The sequence below is a fragment of the Grus americana genome, chromosome 26 (assembly GCF_028858705.1).
Source record: "Grus americana isolate bGruAme1 chromosome 26, bGruAme1.mat, whole genome shotgun sequence".
Lineage (NCBI taxonomy): Eukaryota > Metazoa > Chordata > Aves > Gruiformes > Gruidae > Grus > Grus americana.
The window spans coordinates 2,560,004-2,578,667 of NC_072877.1; the positions used below are offsets into that span (position 1 = coordinate 2,560,004).

The window sequence follows — 18,664 nt, forward strand, 5'->3', positions numbered from 1 at the left end:
AGAGGAGTGAGGGGTCAGGACATCCCCACAGCACCCAGCCCCTGCGCCTGCCGTCACCCAGCTCACACCGAGAGGGAGCAGCTGCCAGCAACACTTTTATTGAAGTTAACTGAAAACTACAGTTACAGAAAAAAAAAAATTAAAATATTTTCCAACTTTTTTTTTTTTTTTTTTTTTTTTAGCATAAAAAGGGCAGGCAGAGGCTGGGAGGGCAGGGGGAGGCTCCTGCCATACCCCCATCCCTGCTGCTGCTTGCACGAGAGGCGGGTTGGGGGCACGCCAAGACAAAATTCAGGTGATTTGGGGGATGTTACTGCAGCCCCCCCGCAGACCCCAACAGCTTCAAATTCAAAGGTCTCAAACATCTCTTGACCATGGCAAAGAAACACCTGAAATAGCCAAAAAACTCAAACACACGTTTTTCCCTTGGGCTATCGCCTATGTTCTCCTACCAGCCTGACAGAATAAAATAAATAAAGACTTCTCCTTGGAAAACCAGTGACTTTTTAAGGACGTGATAAGCAGCCAAACTGGAACTGGGTTTGTTAAACACAAACTCAAAAAAGCAAAAGTAAAATTTTAAACTGGCAGCTGTCTCGATGGCAACGCAAGAGATTGGGGGAAAAAAAAAAAAAAAACACTAGAAATCTTTGGGTTTTGCATCCAGCACCTGCACGGGGCAGGGGGACGGCAGGGAGGAGCTGCAGCCTGCGCCGCTGGAGCAGCGTCGCCTTTGGGGCTCATTTCCTCAAACCCCTTTGCTGGGAGGACTGGGAACCCAGTGGGCAGAGGCTGGTAGCCCCACAGCAGCGGGGTTTTACTCCGGGTTTGTTCCCGTGGAGATGAATCCCAGGAGCCCACGGCTCTGGGGCACCGCCGCCGTGCCGGAGCGCTTCTGAGCATCCTTATAAAACAACAACAACAACGAATCTAAAGCAGAAATACATTTCCAAATAAAAACCCCATACTTAAGGAAAGAAAGTCTCTCTTGTAGGAGACTTAACAGCAGCAGCCGGGGAAGCCAAACCCCAAAGCGAGCCCATTCCCCCCCCCCCGTTGCCAGCGCACCGGCTATAGGAAGAAGAGCTTGTCGCAGAGCTGGGCGCTGGGCTCGTGGTGCAGGACCTGCCCCGAGAGGAAAGCCAGCTTGTGCGCGTATTTACACGGGGCAGGGACCCGGACGGTGCCCGGCCAGTTCCAGTACAGGTGACACAGCTTGAAAGTCAACCTGGGGACAGGGAGAGGAGAGGGCGTTAGTGCTCCCTGGCATCCCGGCGCTGGCAGGATCAATGCTTCGGGGCCGGATCCTGCTCCCTAAGGCAGCGCTGGCTCCACCAGCGGCGAGCTGCAAGGCTAAATCTGCTCACAGGAGTGTTTTCTTCCGAACTGGAGGAGTTGAAGGCCAGGCTCTGCCTGGGCACTGATAGTGGCTGATTATATCAATTACCCAGGTACTGTCTGAACCCGCAGCAGCTCTCCTGCGAGGTCTGGGCGACACAGATTTTCCTTTATCGCATTTGCAATTCACTCTCACCCAGAAAGGAGGCAAGACGGATGCCATCTGCCTCCTCTCCTTCATCCACTGTCAAGTCCCTCCCCACCAGCTCCAGGGGACTGGTTTTACAAAAACCCCCAGATTTGGAGGGGGTCAGACGTGGTTCCTCACGCTGCAGGATGTGGGGGGGGCTGCAGAAATCCTGCCCTTACCTCTGCAGGTGCTCGCAGCTGAGGTTGGCCGTGTTCAGCACGCAGACGTAGCGCGTGGGGATGCTGCAGCCCTGGCGAGAGCGATGGGCCAACAAAAAGAAATCCTGCCTGAGGAGGAGAGAAGGGCAAGATGGGTTTGTTTTGGGGTTTGGTTTTTTTTTTTTTGCACATAAAGTTTTTTGGCACCCCACGTAGCTCTCCCAAAAGCAACTGGCATCGTTGCCACTCACCAGTCCGAGCTGGTGACCGTGTGGTCGATGACCGTCCCCGGAGGAGGGGACACAAATTGCTCCGCCGTCAGGGTGTAAAAGTTGGTGCTGATTTGTTTCTGCACCACTATGACCACCATGCTGGGCTGGTAGTTCTCAAAGGTGTCGAAGCACTTCTGCATCTGCGGGATCTCATACTTGAGCACGGTGTCGAGCTGGCTGTCCGACACGCCGTCCCTGTACACGACTATCTTCTTGGGCAAGCAGTGGTTCATCTGGGGAAGCAGAAATGGAAGAGGTCGCTGGGTTTTTTTTCCCCCTCCCCTATGCCCAGGACTGGCTGGCAGGGGGAGATGCACGCTCTGGCAAGAAGCTGGGCACTAGCTGCCTACCAAATCTCCAGGGCTGACAAGTCAGCGGTGTCATTGCAAGGACAGATTTAAGGCAGGTTGTGAATTCAAGCCGTGCGTGAAGCCCCTGCTATACTCGGCCTCAACAAATGCATTTCAAAACAGGTTTCAGAGGGGCTGGCAGGGCAGAGAGAAGCAACGTTTGCACTAATCCTGCCCACAGGCAAGTGTTCGGTGACCAGCAAACTTCCAGTTTTCAAGGGTGCTTCTGCAGCACCCGCAGAGGGATGGGAAAATCCTGGCCCCCACCCCATCACACGCTGCTTTTCTCACACTGGGGACATGGGACAAGAGGACAGGGCTCAGCATTTCGATGCTGATACGAGCAGAGGTGTAACATGGCACTTCCCCCAGTGCAAACTAATCCTCGAGGCAGGTTCGCACGTTCCCCAGATAAGGGTGAGCCTCCCCGGGCGCCGCATCCAGTCCAAAGGCTGCTGAGGACGTTTGCTCGCTTGCACGCACTCAGGCCGACAGGTTTGGGGTGTTTTTCCCCTTGTTTTGAGGGGATGTTAAACCACGGGAGGGCTTTTTTTGATAGCGCCAGGCTGGGGGTTTGGTCTCACCTCGTGGAAGTGCTGGAGGGCATCAGCCAGGCAGAGCCGCAGGCTGTCGGCGATCTCCTGGTGGGGCATCTGGAAGACCACCCTGGAGTACCACTTGGTGAGGACACTGGGGACAGAGGAGGGGGAGGACGAGCATCAGGCACCCCCTTCGCCAGCCAAAGTCCACCGAACCGTTGTGCAACCAAAACCGACCCTGGCTCGGCGCTTGCGGCACCTTTCCCAGCGATACGGCGCTGAGGGCACACCAAAGGCTGCCGCTGCCTGCGCCGGCAGCGCCCAACATAAACACGCTGGCGGGGGACCTTGCTGAGCACAGCAGTCGGGGAAGCCATCAGCAGCTTTGCCCTTTTCCTGGCAAAGGGGAGGCAGCGGCGATGCTGGTGTGGAAGCCCCCCCGCATCCCCAGGAAAATGTTTTTCCCCTGCTGGGGTACCGCGTACTGATTCATGCTGGCCACAAAGCCGGTGACGGAGCGCATCCCTTTGCTGCGGCAGTGGTAGACGTCCATGCCGATGACCATCAGCTGTTTCTAGGGGGAAGAAGAGGCGGGGGGCAGTTAGGGATAAGTCAGACACCTCCAGGCTGCCCTGCCTGGATCCCTCCAGCTGCGAGGGACGTTGCACGCACAAAACGGAGACGCCAACCCTAATTCTGCAGGTGGTTCCCCAGAGGGAAGCCCGTGACCACAATAATTTATACCCTGGAGCTTGTAAACTCATTGCACACACGTCTCGCCCGCCTTACCAGGGGGATGTCGACCCCCCAGAGCTCGCCGCCCAGCTTGCAGTTCATCTGCAGCAGGACCTTCTGGACCACGCTCCTCATCTTGCCCAATTGCCCCGTGAGGGACTGCGCGTTGATGACCTGTGGGAGGAAAAAAAAAACCCAAAAAACCAGGAAAAAACAAGGCTGGAGATGCCCACAGCTTCCCCGTGCCGGTGGTCCCCTTCCGCCGAGCCCCTCGCTTACCTGGGAGGGCACCGGGGACTGCACGCAGCAGAGTTTCTTGATGGCCCCGTACAAATCCTCCCGGCTGGTGGAGATTATGCACAGGAGCAGCTGCACCTTGTCCTGCGGGGAAGCGCAGCATGGGAGGGCGATGCACGAGCATCGGGTGCACGGGGATCCGATAAGACCCACGGGCTGCACAGCCCTCCCCGGCAGACACATTAACCTTGCGCTAACCCGCGCTGTTCCCCCGAGTCCCCCCCTCACCTCGCTCCCCAAAACGCTTCGGATGCTCTTGGCGTAGGTCTCGATGCGGTCGTCCTTCAGCTCCACCACGGCGGGCCGGCTGACGTGCATGCCGATGGGGCCGCAGACGCTCTCCATGGCGGCCACCAGATCCTTCGCCAGGTCCTGCAGGCGCTTCGGGTAAACCAGCAGCCAGTAATTCATGGCGATCTAGGAGGGAGACAAGGACAGCCCATGCCTTGGGGCCGCGGCTGCCGAATCGTGCAGCTCCCAGCCCTGCAGCAAAGGGAAATCTGGGAGATGGAAAGCGGCCCAAGAGGAACCAGCACACGACAACATCCGATTCTTGCAGTCTGAAAGCTTTCGGCCACTCCAAGAGGAGGTGGGAAAGCAGCTGCTGCAGCCACGTACCTCTAACCTCCTTAGGAAAAACAGGCCAAAGCGTAAAGCCAATATAAATAAGGGAAGTGTTTCAGCTCGAACAAGCTCAGACAGGAGTGGGACAGATGGGATGCCAGCACTAAGAAAACCCATCCCAGTTTTCAAACAAGGGGATGTTGTTGCAAGGGCCAAGCCAGGGGCTCACCGTCGAGATGGAGGCTTCTCGCGTGACCTCCTTGTTCCAGCTCAGGTCCTCGGCGGGGATGAAGGAGCTGTGCCGCAGGTTGATCCTCTCCATGGGCAGGACTCGGCCCTGGGTCTAAACGGAGCAGAAACCCACGGCAGCTCCAGCACCGCCATCGCCTCCGTTCCCAGGGAGGGAGCTCGGAGCCTGGCTCCCCCCCGCAGCCCTTACCCTGTGGATATCCCGGTCCAGGCTGAGCCCCCAGCGCATCAGCTCCTCCGAGGCCTCCGGGCTGTCCTTGATCCTGCGCAGGAGGCTGGTGAGACGCTCGTAGTGCTGCCTGGGGCTCTGCAGCATCTCCCGCATCACGTCCTGCGGCGGGTGGGCATGGGAGGAGGTGGGTTGGGGAACCCCCGGGTGTGACGGGGAGCTCAGCTCTGCAAACTGGGCAACACCAGCTCAGGTGAGCAGGGACCATCAGATACAAATGTGCTCTGACCTTCACCATTCGACTGTCCTTCTTTATCTCGGGGACCCCTGTCATGAAGGTGAGCTCCGGCACGAGCAGCACCATGTCCAGCCGACGCTGCAGGGAGGGGGATAGGCACTGTCAGCTCCCGAGGGGGCTGCAAGCCCCTGCCCTCCCACCTATGGGCAGGACAGGGGCCAGAGGAGCTGAGAAAAGACCGTGGGTCTCAATTTCCCTTCCCCAGGTCTCTGTGCCTGGCTCACCTTCCCGTCAGGCATCTGTTTTTCCCTGGGCCGGTGGATGAGCAACGGCTGGTCCAGCTCCCTGATGGTGATCCCATAGGCTTTGCTGGAAAAACAGCAGGGAGACGGCATCAGGGGAGGTGTTCCTGCTCCTGCTCACCCACCTCGGGTCACAGCCAGGCATCAAGCCCTTCCCCACGGACGGATGCTCATCCCAAGGGATGCTCCAGCAGGTCCCTACCTGTAGTAGTCTACAAAGGTGATCTCCTCACCGCTGGCCAGGGTGAAACTGTCCCTCGGGGTCTTGTTCCAGTCGATGTCGTCGATGCGGTAGGTGCGGTTGTTGTAGCGGGTGATGACCACGTTGCCCACCAGCTGCTTGGTGCACTCGTCCTGGAAGCTGCTGAGGCTTTGCTTGTAGATGGTATGCCTGCGGCGGGGAGAGAGGGAGGAGGAGAAGCTCACGGTGATGCTCCCTGCCCGTGCCACCCCAAAAATAAAATTCTTTTTGCCAAACAGCACCGGTGGCTGTGGGGCCGGCCATCACGGCCCTCACCAAGAGCCAGCCACAACCACGCAACTGCTGGAAACCCACCCTCGTCCCTAAAGCCCTGCCACGGGGCTCCTCCAGGCTTTTCCCCTTCTCTTACATGAAATTCAGGACAGAATCGCTGCGGATGACTTTGTGGATGGCGTCGACCAAGAGGAAGAGGCCACCGTCCTTCTTCCGGATGCTGACGGAGTATCCCGGCCAAATCTGAAGCCTGTGTCCAGCACGGGGAGGGGAAAGATGCCCAACGGTGCCCAGGTTAAAACCAAAGCCGCCTGCACGGCGCTGCCAGAGGAGCCGGGCAGTCGTCCCGCTTGCCAAGGAACGCTCAAAACACACGGGGATTTATTTCCCAGCTGGCTGCCAGCTTTCAGCTAATAACCCCTGAATTGCACTGCAGAAAACAGGCGCTCTGAGGTCAGGCTAACCAGAGCTGGCTGAGAGAGCTGACCTGGCAAAGGCTTCCAAATTTCCAGCCTTGCACTACTGCCGGGGGGGCGGGGGACAGGGACATCCCCGTCTCGTGCTCACGTGCCTGGGCAGCAGCAGGCGGAAACCGAGTCCAGCACCCACCTGTAATGCTGTAGTATGGAGGCCTGGGCAGGTTCAAAGAAATTTCTCCCAACAAGCTTCATATCTAAGATTCTCATCACCCTAGGAAAGAAAAATAAAAGCAGGATGAGCTCAGGCTCAGATGGAGGAGGAAGAGGAGGAGGAGGGTTTCCTCCCCAGAGTTTGGGGAAGGTCTCTGCCATCCCTCACCTCCGGAAAACCACGTTGTAAAAGGGGATGCAGAGATCCGAGCTGGGCTCGAGGACTTTGGTTATCTGGATGGTGATGGCAATCTCCTCCCCGTCGCTCCTCCTCTGAGCCTTCAGACTGACCGGCTGCGGGGCAAGACGGCGCGTTAGCTGGGGCGGGAGAGGTGCTCCCCTACCCAGTGTGTTGACTGGAGACCCCAGGGAGCATCCCCGCACCCCCAAATCGGCTAGAACAACTTCACCCTGGTGCGGATCACATCGGCCCTTACCTGGGGGAGCAGGATGGGCAGGTAGAGGATGGAGCCATCGAACGCAGTCACGTCGCCCGTCACCGCCCGGTGCTCCTTCAGCATGGCAAAACGCACACTCCTGCACTCCACCTCGGGGCTGCCGGACATGGGGATGCATCGCCTGCTGCGGCTGGCAAGTCCTCAGTCCTTTAACCCTCCTCTGGCCCCCCCAGCGAGACCCCGCTCAGGGCCCCAAAAACTCAAAGAGGGGGAAAAGCCGGAGCTCATCGGCTGCACTACCCTGTGGCGGCTCTGCCCGCCGGTGCCGTGGCCGTGCCGGCCGCTCCATCTAGTGGCTACCGGGACAGAGGGAGGGAGGGAGGGAGACAGACAGAGGGCTCTGCCCAGGGGCACCCACCCTTCGAGGGGCTGTGGGGGAGCCTGGCCCCCCATGCCCACGCTGATACCTGAAGGTAACATGGTACTGGTAGACGGCTTCGTTCTGGCAGTGGATTTTAACCGAGTTCAGTCCCACGGCTAAGGTGGTTCCCTTTGCCGCCGGCTTCGTCCCCAGTGCCCTAGGAGAGACACAACAGAGGCAGGGTGGCCAGCCGCGACCCCAGCCGGCATTCTGATCGCAAAACATGGGGCCTGGGCTCGCCGACACGTCACTTACGGTCTGCCAACAGCCGGGGGGGTCCCTGGGGTGGGTGCAGGCGGCAGGGAGGGCTGGGGTCCCGGTGGGCGCAGGGTGCGCGCAGCAGCAGCGTGGGGCTTCCCGTGGGACAGCACGGCAGCATCTCTCCCGGGGGGGCCAGGCAACACATCCCCTCTGCCTCGCCACAGGATCCTGCATCCCCGGCATGGGCAGAGGTGAGCCCCAGCACGCTGGGGACACGTCGGCAGCATCCTGGCTGCAGACCCCCAACAAGAGCATCCCCACCACCACCGCACCGACCCCTGACACAACCCTCCCGTCCGGCGGCCAGGTGACTCCCACCCCACACACGGCGGGTGTTCCTGCCCAAAGATGCTCAAAACACCGAGTTTTGGTGACAAGCCACCGAGCCGGCCATGGCACCGCTGTGCCAAGGGCACGGAGCAGGAGGCGGCACAGGCACCAGCTCGGTCACACCGGTGGCGTTGCTTGCTGAGAGTCCCGCGGCCCCCCCACCTCCAGCGCTGGCGATGAAACCATCAGAAGGGCGCAGGGCCAAGGCTGGGGGGGGGGGGGGGGGCCACTCACCGCCCACGCGTGGGGAATGCTGCCAACGCCCCCTCCTCGTCGTCCTCCACCGCCGGGCCGGGCCATGCCAGAGCCTCCACCGCACTGGTGGTACCTCGGCCTGTGGGAAGGAGAGGGCACGGTGGGCGATGCAGGGAGCAGGCCGAGCCCCCCCCCACCCCGGGCCCAACCACCTACCGAGGGGCCAGTCTCCCGCCTCCAGAGAGGGGCAGGGCCGCTCGCCGAGGCCCAGGCCGCACAGCAGGGTGGAAAGCGGCGCTAGGGAGGGCCGGGGCTCTGGCGGGCCGGGCTGGGGCAGGCGCTGGGCACGACCCGGGAGCCCCCGGAGCCTGCCCGGGGGAGCGGGGGCCGGGCCGGGGCCGGGCAGGCGGAAGGGCCGGGGAGGGGGCTCCATGACCGCCCCGTCGAAGCGGCCGCCCGCCGCGCTGAGCACGCCGCTAAGGCCTCACTGCGCAGGCGCGGCTCCGCCCACCCGCCGTCTCATTCCTTATTGGGTAGCACGCCGGCCACGCCCCTCGCCGAGATACCCCGTGCGGGGGGGGCTTCAGCACCGCGGACAGCGCCGGGAGGGGGCGGGGCCTGGACGGGGGGGGTCAGATGAGGGGGGTCCCCTGGACGGGGGGGGGTGTCAGGTGGGGAGGGGTCCCCTGGATGAGGGGGGGTGTCAGATGGGGGGGTCCCCTGGATGAGGGGGGGTGTCAGGTGAGGGGGGTCCCCTGGACGGGGGGGGTGTCAGATGGGGGGGTCCCCTGGATGAGGGGGGGTGTCTGGTGAGGGGGGTCCCCTGGACGGGGGGGGGTGTCAGATGAGGGGGGTCCCCTGGATGGGGGGGGGTCAGATGAGGGGGGGTCCCCTGGATGAGGGGGGGTGTCAGGTGAGGGGGGTCCCCTGGACGGGGGGGGGGTGTCAGATGGGGAGGGGTCCCCTGGATGTGGGGGGGTGTCAGATGGGGGGGTCCCCTGGATGAGGGGGGGTGTCAGGTGAGGGGGGTCCCCTGGACGGGGGGGGTCCCCTGGATGAGGGGGGGGTCAGGTGGGGAGGGGTCCCCTGGATGCAGGGGGGGGAGCATCAGATGGGGGTGGTCCCCTTGATGGGGGGAGTGTCAGATGGGGGGGGGGGTGTCTCCTGGACAGAGTGGTCCGTCCCCCCCCGCACCCTGCCACCTCCACGCTGCTTCCTCAGGCCACAGCAGGGACCTGCTCCCAGCTGCCTGCCCCTGCCCAGCCCCCCGGGGTGCTCAGCCCCCCAGCACAGCCCTAGAGGCCACAGAGGTGACGGTTCTGCCTGTTGTAGCCCCCCCGAGGGAGCAGTGGGTGAGTACGCAGCCAAGGACGCAGCCCCACGCTGAGCATGGCACACCAGGGCCACGGGACGGGGCTTGCCAGGCTGGTGGCAACCGGTGGGGCAGGGGGCACGGGGCAGTGGCACCGCGGGGGAGAACGGGGAGACAGGACGAGACAGAGCAGCCCAACGTGGGGGGGGAAAAAAAAAAGAGGGTTTTATTCCACATTTCTCCCCCCAGGCACGTGTCCTGCTCTCCCCTGCGCGCATGGCTGCTGGAGAGCTGGGGGGGGACACGACACCGCAGTCCCACACCTCTAGAAAATGTAGGCAGCCACGGACCCTGCCTGCTCTGCACAGGGCTGGCAGCAGGTCTGGGGGACAGAGCCGGAGCCCCCAGCCCCAGTGCTGCCGCCCCGCAGTGCCGTGAAGGAGGTAGGAGCTGGTCCTGCGCCCACACCTGCAGAAGACACCTCCACGTGTCCCCAAGGCAAGGCTGGAGGGGCTGAGCGCTGCAGGGTCCCCGAGCTGCGCAGGGACCGTCCCCACGGGCTGTGGGCATGGGGCTGGGTACCCCCAGCTCCCCCCGGGCTACCGGTGCCGTTGCTCCAGCAGAGCCTCGAAGTCCGGGGAACACACCAGCTTGTGCTTCACGTGGCCCAGGACGATCATCTCACCCGTCCGGTTGTCCCCGATGCCGACGGACACCAGCTCCTTTTACAGTGGGGAGAAACGCCCGTGAGCAGCCCACTCCCACGGGAAACCCTTCAGCCATGGTGGGAGAAGGGGCTGAGCCTGGAGATGTGCCCCCCTACTACCCCCACCCCGGGGAGGGGAGCAGGATCCTTCCCCCCCGTTGCCACAGGGACGGGCTGCCGGCCCCGTCACCTAAGGGCCAGCACCATCCTGCTCCTCCTCCACGGCCCCCGGGACCCCCAAGGGGTTATTTTGGGGTGCAACCCCACAGATCAGGGCCCCAGCTCCCCCCCCCCCCCACCGCAGCCCCCGTACCTGCAGAAAGGAGCAGGGGGTCCCCATGGTCACGTCCAGGGTCACCTTGCCCAGCACCAGCTGCACCTTCCCCGATTTGCGGATGAGCAGTTTCCCCACCTGCCCCTCGGGGAGGTCGGCCAGGGTGCAGGTATTCTCTGCTTGCCTCACCTCCTGCGAGGGACACGGCGGGGGGGACACACACATCACCATGCTGACCCCCATCCCACCCTGCTGCCTCCCCCCCCCCGCCTCTCCCCAAGCCCCTACCTGGCTCTTTTCCTGCTTCACCACCACCACTTGCCCTTCCTCGTTTTGCAGCTCCGTCTTGATGGGTTTGGTGTCCTGGGTGGGCGGCTGGCCGGGCAGCGTGTCGGGCAGCTGCAGGAACAGCAGCTCCTCCTCGCTCGACAGGCTCAGCCGCTGCAGCAGCTCGGACACCGAGACATCTCGGGGGAAACCGGGGGGGCCTTTGGTTTGCGTCGGTTTGGGTGGGGGGTCCTCATCGCACGGTTCTTCTTTCACTGGCGCCGGGGGTGAGAGGCGGCGGGTGGGCACGGGGAAGGAAGAAACCCCCCCCCACCCAGCCCCTGCCCACCGGGTTACCCCCCACCCCAGCGCACCTTTCACCGCCGGTGGGTCCAGCTCCATCTTCTCCTCCTTGGGGCCGTGCAGCCAGGGCTGGGCGTCCTCCTGCTCCGCTGACGCCTCCTCCTTGAAGAGCCAGCCCGAGTGGGCCAGCGGCAGCTGCACCGGCTTGTTACGGATGTCGTTCTTCAGTCCCGGGTCATCGAGGAACTGCGGGGATGGAGGGGGGGGACACACTCAGTGTCAGCCCGGTGGTACCAGAGCCACCCCCGTCCCCAGGTCCCACTCACGTCGTCCTTCTGCAGCATCCGCAGGATCTGCTTCGTCTCCTCGTCCGTCTCCCTCTTCTCCTTCTTGATGTTGATGATGTGGGAAGGACCGAAGTCGGACATGTCCACCGTCTTGTCCCAGGAGCCTGCTGGGAGAGGGGAGCGGCCCCGGGGTGAGCCCCGAGTCGGGCAGGATGTCCCTGAGAACCCCCCAGGAAGGGGTGTGTGTGGGGGGGCAGCTCTCGTTACCTTTCTTCTTCATCATTTCAGCAGGGCCCTGCTCGAAGATGGAGTGGGACTGGATAACCTCAGGCCTGCCCCGGCCCCGGCCGTGCCCATCGCGCTGCCGGTCCCGGTCCCGCTCCTTCTTCTCCTTCTTGACGGAGACATCCTCCCTGGGCCTGGGGAGTGGGGAGGTGGCCTGTCACCCCCCCGGTCCCCTGCCACCCCCCCCCGCCCCCGGCAGCAGGTTCCCCTCTCGGGGCATGTTTTGCCCACCGAGACCCCGCCGTGCAGGTACCCGCCGGCAAAACCGCCTCCGCACCCCACAGAAACGCTTATGAGGCCACTTACTCTTCCTTAATCTTCCTGCTAATTATGTTGGGGGTGAAGGTTTTCTGCAAACGAGAGCAGAGGGACAAGTCACTGCACGAGCCGAGATAAGCAACCGAAACCAAACCGGCTGCGGGGCTGGAGGGGGCGGCTGGGGACCTGGCTGCGCCCCACACGGACCAGCTCCCCCCTCGCACCCCAGAACCCCCCAGGCTGCTGCTCCTGGGCCCCCCCCTTCACACCCCACCGGCACTCTGGGGGTCCCCAGGCACCCATACCCCAAGCGGTGGGGCAGGACACGGGGTCACCCCACAAAGGTTGGTTTTGGGGAGTTGTGTGTCACGTGTGTGTGTGTCCCCCGGGGTACTCACCTTTTTCACGCCTCCCAGGGTGAGGTCTCGGGAGCGGATGGAGGGCAGGCGCCCGGGGCTGAGGGGGGGGGCGGCGGGGCGCCTTCCGAGCAGCCCCCGTGCCCCGGGGAGCCCCGGCCGCAGGCTGCCCGGCGAGCTGGTGTCGCCCGAGCCCCCCTCCGCCATCCTCGGCCTGGCCCTGCGTGGGGTGGGGTGGGGGACAGTCAGGGACGCCCGGCTCTGCACGGGGGGGCTCACACCCCCCCCCCGCACCCCCAAACTGGGCTCATTCACACCTCTCCCCGGGGGGCTCAGCTCCCCCTGCACTCCCAAACAGGGCCCACTCGCACCCCTCTCCCCAGGAGGCTCTGCCCACCCCCATGCACCCCCAGGACCCACTCGCACCCCGTTCCCCAGGGGACTCAGCCCCCGCCACGCACCCCCGGACCCACCTGCACCCCCCTCCCCAGGGAGATCAGTCCCACGCACAGTCCCAAAGAGGGCCTATTCGTACCCCCCACCCCAGAGTGCTCAGCCCCCCCGTCGTGCACCCCCCCCCCCCCGAGGACCCACTCGCATCCGCCCCCCCGTGTCCCCACGCCACGCCACCGCCACGCCGCCCCTTACCCTGCCCGGGCAAACACCAGCTCGCAGCCTCACTGCGCATGCGGACAGCGCGACCTAACTTTCCCGGAAAGACGCCGCTGCCGCCATCTTTATTAAGGGTACTCGGGGTCCGCCAATGAGCCGCCATCTTTGTGTTTGGCACTGCCCGGCCCCATGTGGAAGGTGGTGGCGCCATCTTTGTGGCGGGCAGTGCCCGGTTCTTGGTACTGGGAACAGTGGGCGGTGCAAGGGGGGGGGGACACCAGTCACCCCTTCATTTGAATCCCCCCAGGCTGTCTAGGCTGCAGCCACCCCCCTAGAGTCCCCTGCAGCCCGGGGTGGTGGTGGGGGACACCCAGTCAGGCTGCAGCCGCACAGGGGGGGAGCATACGTGGGCACCCCACGCACTCGGGGGCCGGGGGGGCAATGAGGTTTTTTTTTTTGGTACTTGCCCTCGCAAAACAAGGATGCTCTCCCATCACCAGTCGCAAAACAGCAAGCCCCCCCCCCCCACCTTGGGTTTGCACCCACGTTTCCCACGGGGGTCCCGCGTGGGTGCCAGCATCTCCCCGCAGCCAGTGCACCCGCCCCCGGCGCAACCGGGACACCCCCACCCCCCTCCAAAAAACTGGGGCGCTGAGGCACGAGCTGCCCACCACCCCACCCACAAACTGCACCCACAGCCACCCTCTCTCCTCGCAGGCAGCAGCAGGCAGGAGCCGCGCTGCCTCCATCACCTGACGCCGTCCACAACCCGCCACCCGATTGGCAGAACAAGGCTGTTTTCTCCCCCCCTCCCCTCTTCAAGCTGCTTAGATATTATTATATTTTTTCCCCCCCCTTTTTTTTTTTTTTAAATTTTTTTTTCTCCCTCCTCTGGAGGGTGTTTGCTATTTCCGAGCTGGCTGGGAGGATCCCAGTCGCAGCAACCGCAGGCAGCAGCGCGGTATTACCGGGTACCGCGTTCTCACCGGCATCCTTTACCCTTCCCATTCATTTCTGCCCCACCGGGGCTGCCTGCCCTGCCTGCCCTGCCTGCTCTGCCTTGACCTAACAGCATCCCACCGTACCCCGGCAGCAGACACCACCACCCCCCCCCCCTTCCTCCGGCCCCCGGTACGGCCAGGTAAGGGCATCACCGGCACGGTGCTACCGGTAACCTGCAACCTTCGGGCGAGCGGTAATCGGTTTAACGGGGGCAAAAGGGGTTGTTTGGGGGACGGGGGGGGGTGCACGGGGACACGGGGGACGTGGTGAGACACGGTGACATGGGACATCACCATCTGGATGCGAAGGTCCTGGTGCGGGGTGAGAAAAAACACCCCCCACCCCCCCCCCGCCTCTCGCGACACCACCGGTCACGAGTGGGGATATCGTCCCCAAAGTGGTGACCTTCTGCTCTGCCCGAGGGTGGGAAAGGGGTGTGTGGGAGGGGGGGGGGGTGTGTGTGGGGGGGTGGGTGTGCACGTCGGGTGACACTCGGTTCGGGGGGTGTGTGGGGGTCCGGTGCTGGGGGAGGCTGGGGGTGCGCGGTGCAGCTCGCCACAGGGCTGCGGGGGGCAAGCGAGAGCCCTGCCGTGGGCTGCCGGTGTGTGCTGCGCCTGCCCGCCGGCACCCCCGGCTCTGCGCACACGGGGGACACACACGCATACACACACGACGACCACGCGTGGCCGTGGGCGGCTGTGGAAGCGTGCCCACGGGTGCCCACATGGAGGGTGGATGTGCCCGTGGGTGCCGAGTGATGTTTGCACCGGCACAGCGGTGGTGGTTGTGATGCCGTGGAAGGGGAGGGGGCGTAGGGGGGGACGCACGGATGAGCCCGGGCGTGGGCAGGCGTGTGCGAGTCGCTGTGGGTGTGCGCCCCTGCACGTGGGCGTGTGGGGGGCGGCGGGTGCATCGGCAGCCCCATGGTGCCACGGCTCACGCGGGTGCCCGCCATGGCACTGCCGCTCCGTGCAGGAATCGCACAAGCCCGGGGTTCCTGTACCAGGGTGCGGGGTTGGGGGCACCCACCCACCCACCCCCCTCTCCGCCTCCTTGGCGTGTCCCCTGGCTCCCGTGCCCCCGACAGCATCCCCTGCACCCGTGTGGCCCTCTCCCCGGGGTGCAAAGTCCCCACACACCCACCCCAGAAAGCGGCTCCCCAGGGTGCAGGGGGCGAGCGCAGCCCCAGCCACGGGGAAACTGAGGCACGGGGCGGCCGCGGGCCAGGGCAAAGGCGGATCCAGCTTTTCCGGTGCCAGCCACCTGCGCGCAACCCTCCCCTCTCCCAGCACTCCCTCCGCTCCCCTTGTTTTTCTTTCCCCACCCGGTGTTGAGCAAACCCTGAAACACCCGCTGGCGTCGAGCCGGGGCCCCGCGGCATCCCGGGGGAGCGGCCGGGGCCCCCGCGCAGCCGCTTCCCGAACGGGCTTGTTCTCGGCTTCCCGCTGCCTGCTCCTGCCTGCTTTGCCTATTCCTGGCTGCCGGCCGCTTTTCCACCCCGGTGCCATCTGCTCCGCCACGGGGCCCTTGGTGCGGGCAGCCGCCCGCCTGGCAGCTGCCGCCGTGGGCAGCGGGCGCCCCCGCCGCGCTTCAGCACCCCCCCCCCCCCCCACTCGTGCTCTGCCCACAGGAGCTCAGCCCCTCCGGCCATGGAGCTGCTTTCTACCCCCAAAAATATCGAGATCAACAACATCACCTGCGATTCTTTCCGCATCTCCTGGGCCATGGAGAAGGGGGACCTGGAGAGGGTCACCCACTACTTCATCGACCTCAACAAGAAGGAGAACAAGAACTCCAACAAGTTCAAGCATCGGGTGAGCCGGGGGGGATGCAGGACCCCCCGCCCGGGGAGAGGAGAGGGGTTTTTTTGGGGGGAAACAGGGTTATAGCCCACTCCTACGCTGATTTGGGGCCAAATCCCCCCGGGGGACACGGCCGGTGGAGGGAACCAGGATGGGGACGGGGTGTGACCGACCCCCCATGGGGGAACGGAGCCGCAAACCGCTCGCGCTCCCCCTCCCCCTGGATGCGAGTCACTAATTCAGGACGTTTTTAGCAGCGCGGTTGCCAGGGTGATGCTATTTAATGTTTAACATTATTTTTTTTTTCTCCTCCCCAATAATAAGGGGGGTGGTGGTGGGGGGTGGGATTTTTTTTTCCCCTGTGTCTCCCGACTTCAGCATCCGCCGTTGCCACAGAAACGGCTCTGCACTGCGCTGCTGCTCGGTGGCCTATTGACACCGCGAGATGCTGCCGGGAGCGGGGGGTCCCCAAGACCCCCGGGGGGGACCCCTCATCTCTGTCCCAGCACCGGCTTTGCTGGGAGGTTGCTGGGGCCAGCACAGGCAGCCGGGGAGGAGGGAGCGCTGTCGGGGCCGGAGGCGGGGGGCAGCAGGAGATACGGCAGCCCGCTGCTTTGGGGGTGTCTCAGTGCCGGGCAAACCCCGGCAGAGGCACCAGATGCTGCACCGGCGGGGATATTTCGCGGCGTGCGGTACCCGGCGGCGTCCCCTCGGCATCGGGCAGGGGTGGGCAGGGACGTGGGGAGGGGGATGCCGCCCCGCCTGACCCTCGCCCTTTGGCGCAGGATGTCCCCACCAAGCTGGTGGCCAAGGCGGTGCCGCTGCCCATGACTGTGCGGGGACACTGGTTCCTGAGCCCCCGCACCGAGTACAGCGTGGCGGTGCAGACGGCGGTGAAGCAAAGCGACGGCGAGTACCTGGTGTCCGGCTGGAGCGAGACGGTGGAGTTTTGCACCGGGGGTGAGCGCGGCGGGGGCGGCCGAGCCAGCGCTGCCGGGGCCGGGAGCCGGGAGGACGGGGGCGATGCCGTGAGCTTGCACAAGCCGGGCCGGTTGGAGCGGCAGCTGATGAGTGGGAGGCAGGAGGTGTGGGGAACGGGAGCTGCGGGCAGGGATGGGCTGCCAGGGGGGGATGGAGACGCCCTGATGTCCCCGTCCCCGTCCCCAGACTACGCCAAGGAGCACCTGGCCCAGCTGCAGGAGAAAGCTGAGCTGATCGCCGGCCGCATGCTGCGCTTCTCCGTCTTCTACCGCAACCAGCACAAGGAGTATTTTCAGCACGTCAGGTACCGTCGTCCCCACTTCCCCCCCGCCCCCCCGGGGCCGCCCGGTCCTCGCTGGGGCCGCGTCCCCTGACCCTGCCTCTGTGTCTGTGTGCGTGTCCTTCCTCCTCCTCCTCCTCGCCCCGGTCCCCGCACGCAGGATGCACTGCGGGAACGTGATGAAACCGTCGCTGAAGGACAACAGCGGCAGCCACGGCTCGCCCACCAGCGGCATGCTGCACGGCATCTTCTTCAGCTGCAACACCGAATTCAACACCGGGCAGCCCCCCCAGGACTCGCCCTACGGTCGTTACCGTTTCCAGATCCCGGCTCAGCGTCTCTTCAACCCCAACACCAACCTCTACTTCGCGGACTTCTACTGCATGTACACCGCCTACCACTACGTCGTCCTGGTCCTGGCACCCAAGGGTTCCTCGGGGGACCTCTTCTGCCGGGAGCGTCTACCCCAACTGGACATTTCCTCCAACAAGTTCCTGACGTGCTGCGTGGAGGAGGGCGAGCTGGTGTACCGCCATGCCCAGGACAGCATCCTGGAGGTCATATACACCGAGCCGGTGGACCTCAGCCTTGGCGTGCTGGGCGAGATCAGCGGGCACCAGCTGATGAGCCTCTCCACCGCCAACGCCAAAAAGGACCCCAGCTGCAAGACGTGCAACATCAGCGTGGGGCGTTAAGGGTGGGATGCGGGCAGGGCCGGGGAGGGGGATGGCCGCCTGCTACGGGGGCTTCTCCCATGGACGCTGCTGGGTGGAGGACCTGGATGGATGCGGGGGACCCGGCCAGTGTAAATAGCGGCGTTGCCTGTGCCCCTGCCCGCTCGGGGAGGGAGCCGGAGGGATGCTCCCCCAGCACGGAGGCTGAGCCCGCACTGCTCTGCGCCCCAAGGGAGGAAGCCTTCATCTCCTGGACTGGCTGACCAGCATCATCCTCGCTGGCATGAGCCCCGCGCTCTGCTCTCCGCCATGCAGCCGCTGTGGGACTCATTTCTCCTCCGGTGTCCTCCGCATCCCCCTGGTCCCCTACCCCAGGGCTTGCCCCCCCCACACCGGCAGCGCAGCTCCTGGGGAGCCCCGGCTCTGGTTGGCAGGGCCGGGGCTCCCTGGCCCCCCCAGGGGGTTCGGCGGAGAGGCTGGAAGCACCCCCCACACACACATTTTGAACTGCTCCCGGGGATGGAGGGGTGCTCGGGCAGGGACCCCCCGCTCCTGCCGGTGCTGATTTGGGGCTGCAGTCGTGGTGCGCATGTCCGCAGTGGTGTGGGGGCTGCCGCGGTGTCCCCCCCGTGTCGTGCAGCGCTGTGCCGTGTTCGCTCTCTGCTCTAACCATCGCTGTGCCGCCCGAAGCCCCGGCCCTGAGGCTCAGGAGGCAGCCGGAGGAGCCGGGGCAGGGGAGCAGAGCCGAACCCCCACCCCAACCCCGTCCCCTCCCTCCGCCGCCCCCCCCGCATGAGCCGTCGGCAGCATGGCGCTTGCGTGCTGGCCCCCCCGCGGGCTGCCCGCTCCCCGTCTCTGTGTATCCGATGCACGCTGTAACGGTAGAAGAGAACAACCCCCCGTCCCCGTCCCCGAGCATCCATCCCTGTGCTGTGCTGGCGGTGTATCAATAAACTGTGTGCGGTCGCCACCGGCCGTGTCACGCGCCTCTGTCCCCCGCCGAGACCCGGGAAAGCGGCTCCAGAGCCCGGTCCGGCTTGGGGAGGGGAGGGACAGGGCTGGGGGGGGGGCACACGGGGTGGCACGGAGGGATGCCGAGGGCAGCCACTGAAGCCTGGGTTTGGCGCCTCCTCGCCCATCCCCGGGGCTGCAAAC

The 18,664-nt window shown here is 64.6% G+C and overlaps 3 protein-coding genes across 6 annotated transcripts; 1 reads left to right on the top strand and 2 right to left on the bottom strand.

The window, feature by feature from the left end:
• Positions 1 to 203: 203 nt before the first annotated feature.
• Positions 204 to 8,706, bottom strand: PIWIL2 (piwi like RNA-mediated gene silencing 2). Of its 3 annotated transcripts, XM_054804777.1 has the most exons (22): positions 8,327 to 8,706; positions 8,150 to 8,249; positions 7,580 to 7,753; positions 7,371 to 7,481; positions 6,943 to 7,060; positions 6,675 to 6,799; positions 6,486 to 6,566; positions 6,013 to 6,126; positions 5,604 to 5,792; positions 5,384 to 5,468; positions 5,151 to 5,237; positions 4,883 to 5,023; positions 4,673 to 4,786; positions 4,108 to 4,296; positions 3,862 to 3,963; positions 3,637 to 3,756; positions 3,333 to 3,421; positions 2,893 to 2,998; positions 1,938 to 2,191; positions 1,708 to 1,815; positions 1,069 to 1,228; positions 204 to 904 (listed from the first exon to the last, which is right to left on the bottom strand). In XM_054804777.1, the coding sequence occupies exons 1-21, from the start codon at positions 8,541 to 8,543 to the stop codon at positions 1,072 to 1,074; spliced, it is 2,781 nt and encodes a 926-aa protein (XP_054660752.1). In that variant the 5' UTR covers positions 8,544 to 8,706; the 3' UTR covers positions 204 to 904; positions 1,069 to 1,071. The 3 variants fall into 3 exon arrangements, with proteins under 3 accessions (XP_054660752.1, XP_054660753.1, XP_054660751.1); XM_054804778.1 differs by having other exon boundaries at positions 204 to 1,228; positions 3,862 to 3,957; XM_054804776.1 differs by having other exon boundaries at positions 204 to 1,228.
• A 929-nt stretch (positions 8,707 to 9,635) lies between these two features.
• POLR3D (RNA polymerase III subunit D) lies at positions 9,636 to 12,956 on the bottom strand. Of its 2 annotated transcripts, none has more exons than XM_054804548.1 (9): positions 12,807 to 12,956; positions 12,201 to 12,378; positions 11,851 to 11,894; positions 11,527 to 11,678; positions 11,299 to 11,426; positions 11,044 to 11,218; positions 10,691 to 10,944; positions 10,442 to 10,594; positions 9,636 to 10,144 (listed from the first exon to the last, which is right to left on the bottom strand). In XM_054804548.1, the coding sequence occupies exons 2-9, from the start codon at positions 12,363 to 12,365 to the stop codon at positions 10,022 to 10,024; spliced, it is 1,194 nt and encodes a 397-aa protein (XP_054660523.1). In that variant the 5' UTR covers positions 12,366 to 12,378; positions 12,807 to 12,956; the 3' UTR covers positions 9,636 to 10,021. The 2 variants fall into 2 exon arrangements, with proteins under 2 accessions (XP_054660523.1, XP_054660524.1); XM_054804549.1 differs by having other exon boundaries at positions 9,642 to 10,144; positions 11,299 to 11,423.
• Positions 12,957 to 13,623: 667 nt separating this feature from the next.
• PHYHIP (phytanoyl-CoA 2-hydroxylase interacting protein) lies at positions 13,624 to 18,479 on the top strand. Its single transcript, XM_054804571.1, has 5 exons — positions 13,624 to 13,911; positions 15,403 to 15,586; positions 16,360 to 16,534; positions 16,742 to 16,859; positions 16,996 to 18,479. The coding sequence occupies exons 2-5, from the start codon at positions 15,422 to 15,424 to the stop codon at positions 17,528 to 17,530; spliced, it is 993 nt and encodes a 330-aa protein (XP_054660546.1). The 5' UTR covers positions 13,624 to 13,911; positions 15,403 to 15,421; the 3' UTR covers positions 17,531 to 18,479.
• Positions 18,480 to 18,664: the final 185 nt, after the last annotated feature.